Source organism: Musa acuminata, chromosome BXJ2-2, assembly GCF_036884655.1.
Source record: "Musa acuminata AAA Group cultivar baxijiao chromosome BXJ2-2, Cavendish_Baxijiao_AAA, whole genome shotgun sequence".
Taxonomy (NCBI): Eukaryota; Viridiplantae; Streptophyta; class Magnoliopsida; order Zingiberales; family Musaceae; genus Musa; species Musa acuminata.
In genome coordinates, this window is record NC_088339.1 from 7,752,853 (window position 1) to 7,757,500 (window position 4,648).

At 38.4% G+C, this 4,648-nt stretch overlaps 1 protein-coding gene across 1 annotated transcript in view; it reads right to left on the reverse strand.

Moving 5' to 3' along the window:
• Nucleotides 1–591: 591 nt before the first annotated feature.
• Nucleotides 592–4,648, reverse strand: part of LOC135605132 (blue-light photoreceptor PHR2-like) — a 6,365-nt gene continuing 2,308 nt past the window's right edge. Inside the window, exons 2-4 of the mRNA XM_065094866.1 lie at nt 1,400–1,629; nt 1,123–1,221; nt 592–880 (exon numbers count right to left, since the gene is read on the reverse strand). Coding sequence (XP_064950938.1) covers nt 808–880; nt 1,123–1,221; nt 1,400–1,629 — 402 coding nt within the window. The 3' untranslated portion in view covers nt 592–807. The remainder of the gene's footprint in view (nt 881–1,122; nt 1,222–1,399; nt 1,630–4,648) is intronic.

The window sequence follows — 4,648 nt, forward strand, 5'->3', positions numbered from 1 at the left end:
TCTCTTTGTATAGTAAGGATACCATTTGATTAATCATCCAATAGCGTGGGGACTAATTCTTACCCCTGTTCATCATAGTCTCTATTGAGACGTCCAAATGATTACGCAGGCGATAGATTTTATGTTCGAATAGGTATATATACAAGTGTCATGTATGTTTTTTAATATTATTTAATTCTTATCCTCATAATATGCTTCATCTTAGTCTCTATCGAGACATTCGAATGATTACACAAATGGTAGGTTTAAATAGACATATAAGTGCCATGTATATTATTTAATATCATCTAATTCTTCCCCATAGTATGGTTTATCTTAGTCTTTATAGAGACATCGGAATGATTATGCAAGTGATAGATTTCATATTCGAATAAACATAAAATGTTATGTATGTTATTTAATATGATATAAAAATTTAAAAAAAATTGCTCGATCACGTAGCAAGTACGTCAAATTTCACAGGCTAAGTTTGCATTCAAGTTCCTGACTCAAACTGAGGCAAACAGACCCAAACCAGAGCACCGGTTTAAGCTGCTTACTGTACCAGTGTGTATCAAGAGTTATTGATGCCACCAAATTATACTCTCTGGGTAAATCAATTAAATTAGCTGCTTATTGTGAAAGGCATAAACATTTGTGCATCAGCTGGAAGTCCAAAATTGATGTATGAGAAATAAAAGACATGCTATGACAATTACATGAAATTAGAAGAAATTTGCGTCAGGAACTCGAATCACTAAGCAAGTACCTCAAATTTCACAGGCCAAGCTTGCATTTAAGCTCCTGACTCAACCGAGGCAAACAGACCTAAACCAGAGCACCGGTACAGGCTGGCACAGCCTCTGCCTTCTTTGTGGAGCTGTACTTCTTGGTGATGAACCTGACAAGAAAGCAAAACAGTGAATCCAGAGTTCCTGGAGCCCAACCAAGTTATGGCAGATTGTTCCCTAAATGTTGCTCTTTACCAAAAAGAAGTCTGAACTGGTAAAGTAGCATGTCAAGGTAAAATCTGCTATGCTAAAATATCTAGATAGAAAACCTGTATTCGGTGCTCAACATAAGTGAATACATAATATCTCATTAGAAACAGGTGACAGAATAGTAGTGTGCCCAATATGATACCTGAAGAAATCCCTCCACAATAGCTCAAACATCAACCAGTTCATCCCACCATCTGTTGAATCCACACCATTCGTCTGAGATACAGCAGCAGAAATGGTCCTGTGAACCAAAAATTTAGGACTCCGTGATTTATGCAAGACAGAATCAAAGGAATAAGAAATCATGTTCCAGAAATTCAACTCTACAATCTTGGATAGGAATGAACGATCCTGTTTTACAGTCATCCCCTGGTGCTGAGATCATCAAAAGTGTTAAGACTTGCATGCAAGAAAAATACCTAGTTGCAGTTTTCTTGAGCCTCGCCAACATGAAGCGAGGTGAAAGACAACCCATGGCTAGCCATGGTGAGATTTTGCATGAGAAATTAGCACCATATATGCTATTCCTAGTGTTATCCCTGTTTCCTTTATTTGGTTGGGCACAACATTCGGCAGCAAACTTCTTCAACCTCTCCAGTGCTTCGTTCTCACCACCCACAAGGGAAGCACTCATAACAGGTTTGCCATCCTGAGCGACATAGTATGCCATGTGACAACAAAATTTTAAGACATACTTAGAATATAGCTTATAGCAACAAAATTTCACCAAATTGTTTCACATGTAACACAGAAGGCCAAATGCCATTCAAAATGAAAGCATACATGTTTAAGTCACTTAGAATCTGCAATATAGAAATAAATATACTTAAAGCTCAGATTTGGGTTAAAAATTATGAGAAACAACTGAAACTCAGGGAGTTTAATATTTTTAGGTAGTAAAATCTGTTATAGAAATATTTGAATGTTGTGATGAACTAGTGTATCTTAAGAAATGAATAACCACATAACAAGGGACAATTTTAAAGCTTCTTGTAAGTTCTGACAATAAAAACAGAAATACAAGGAACAACCTAAAAGGAACCATTAAAGCCTTAATAAAGGGGTAGAGAAATTTATCATGTTAGTGATCATCTAAAAGTATCATAATTTCCTTTCTATGGCTCAGTCGGTGGAGAAAAGTGAGGGAGTATCAAGATATTCCGTCATAACCTGCCAAATAACCTCACCTTGTGGAACTCATTTTGACCAGTCAAGAGGATGAACAAGTCACATCAAATGGTGTAAGCAACAGAAGAGCATTTTATGACAAAATGGTAGAATTAGTTATTCCCCTACATTTATATGCCATTGCTTGTCCTTTTAGATGTGAAACTACAAAGTATTCCTTTTCTTGACATTTTTTGTCATATTCTCAACTCAAACAAGAACAAGCAATTTAACAAAAACTATCATTCCCTACTTTTTTTTATATCAATTCTTGAAAAAAAAAACATGCACTTATTCTTCCAAAAAAGATATGTTAAAGCCAAAATCAATCACTCAGTCCTGTTTCTGTTAAGAGAGATTTAATGAGTTGTTATGCAAGATTTCACAACCTTGCATTAATATCATCCCATGGGTATCATCATGTCACCAAAGGGCAGGAAGTTCCCTATTCTCAATATGGAGGTATTAGAAACTAATGCTTGCTTTAAAACTGTTTTTGTATAAAAAATGTTGCTGTAAAACAAATCACTTCAACAATTATACTATTCAACCTAAATCCTACCTAAAATTTCTTGGAAATGTTTTGCACTCTACAAAGTTTGTATACAAGTCTTACAACACAAGTTTGGAAAATCTAAAAAGATTCAAATTATAAAACGATTAAATCTAGTCTTCATTTGGACCAATACAATCCCTTTCAAACTAATCCAGCCAGCTAAATCCTAAAAATATTACCTTTGTCTTCAGCAATTTCTTAAATTATGCTGCATAAAAGATTTATACCATAATTTGGAACTTCACATTTTCCTGAGGTGCTCACGATCATCTTAAACCTTTCATCTGATGCACTCTTGATTTCTTTCTACAATGAGTTCTTTATTACTTTCTCTTCTGTCAAAATATTGATCCATCTACTATTGTGTCTTCCAAGATTGTACAACTGCTGACAAACTTTAGCTCATCTATATAGTCAAGTAGCAGGAAAAACTAGTGATATATCTCAACGAGATACAAATATCTAAATGTAAATATAAAGATAATGTAGGCTAGCAATAAGAAAAGGACACTATAGATACTCAAGTTAGAAAGGAAGAAAATTAAAAAAGAATTATTGGCCCTTAAACTTAACTTTCTACAACAGTCACTTACAATATGCAACAGGTAACAGGGAGTTAGAGGACCTCTAGACTCAAGGCTGTTGCTGATTTGGCAAAGAGTAGGGCACCTTACATTTAATTTTGGACCATGCAATATCCAGATGTCACCAATGACATTCCTAATGAGCTATGAGAGACAAACAACAATCCAGAAACTTTTATAGGTTGATAAACTCCAGACAAATAGCATTTTCCATCCACATTATCTACAAGTGTTGAATCTCGGATTTTGATGATGAAACTAATTGATATGTGTTTATGATTTAATCTACGTTTTGAGTGATGCAGGTCTACTCGATCAGGATTAGACAGTTAACGCAGGAGGAATTGATGTTGCGCCGGAGGAGATCACGTTAGGATATTGGATGGCAGAAGGCTTCGGACGTCAGGCATCGGGCCAACCAATGACGTGCCGGGCAACAGAATGTCAATTCGCGTTGTAATAATTGTCTAGATCGGAGTAGAGTTTTGGCTTGTGTGTGCAGGTTTAACTACGATAACGATGAAGACATAAAGCGAAACAAAGTGTCGGAGTCAAACGCGAAGGATTTGTTGCGAGTTCGAGAGTACGACAAAAGTCCGAAGATTCATCGGGAATGCTGCCGGAACTAGCCGAGAATAAGTAGGGAGCTTGCCGAAGGGTTTTTTGGAAGCTCGCCGAAAGGTTCGTTGGAAGTTCACGGAGCTCGCCGAGAAGGATCGGAGCTTGCTGAAGAAGCTCATTGGAACTCGCCAAGATCAAATCGTGAAGTCTAGGAGCTTGCCGGGAGTCCGTAGAATGGTTTCCGAGAGTTCGTCGGAAGACCGTCGGAAGTTCGCCGGAAGCTCGCCGGAAAAAGTCTTGACTTGCGGACTTTGTAATAGCTTAGAAAATGTCTTTAAATTCGTAGTTAGCACGTTAATTAGGGTTAGGATTAGGTGTTAATCCTATAACTCAAGTAGGGGCCAATTGGGCCCGAGTTCGAACTGGTTTGGGCCAAGTTTGGAGCCCAACCAGTGAGCTGAAATAGTGTAGGCAGTGGCACCGCCAGAGTAGGCGGTGGCACCGCCTAGAACTCGAGAGCCAGGCGGTGAGCGATGGCACCGCCCAGCACCCGAGAGCCAGGCGGTGGCACCGCTTGGCTAGGCGGTGGCACCGCCAGTCCACTGTCAGTGTCAGACACTGACAGGCGATAGCACCGCCACTGACAGGCGGTGGCACCGCCAGCATCGGGAACCAAAGAGAATTCAAATTTTGGAGCCCAAATTTGAATCCTCTTGAGGCGTATAAATACCCCTCAATTCTCAACTGAGATTACAACTTTTTGAGTAGCAAAGATTGAGAAAAAGGTCTTAGAAAAGTCT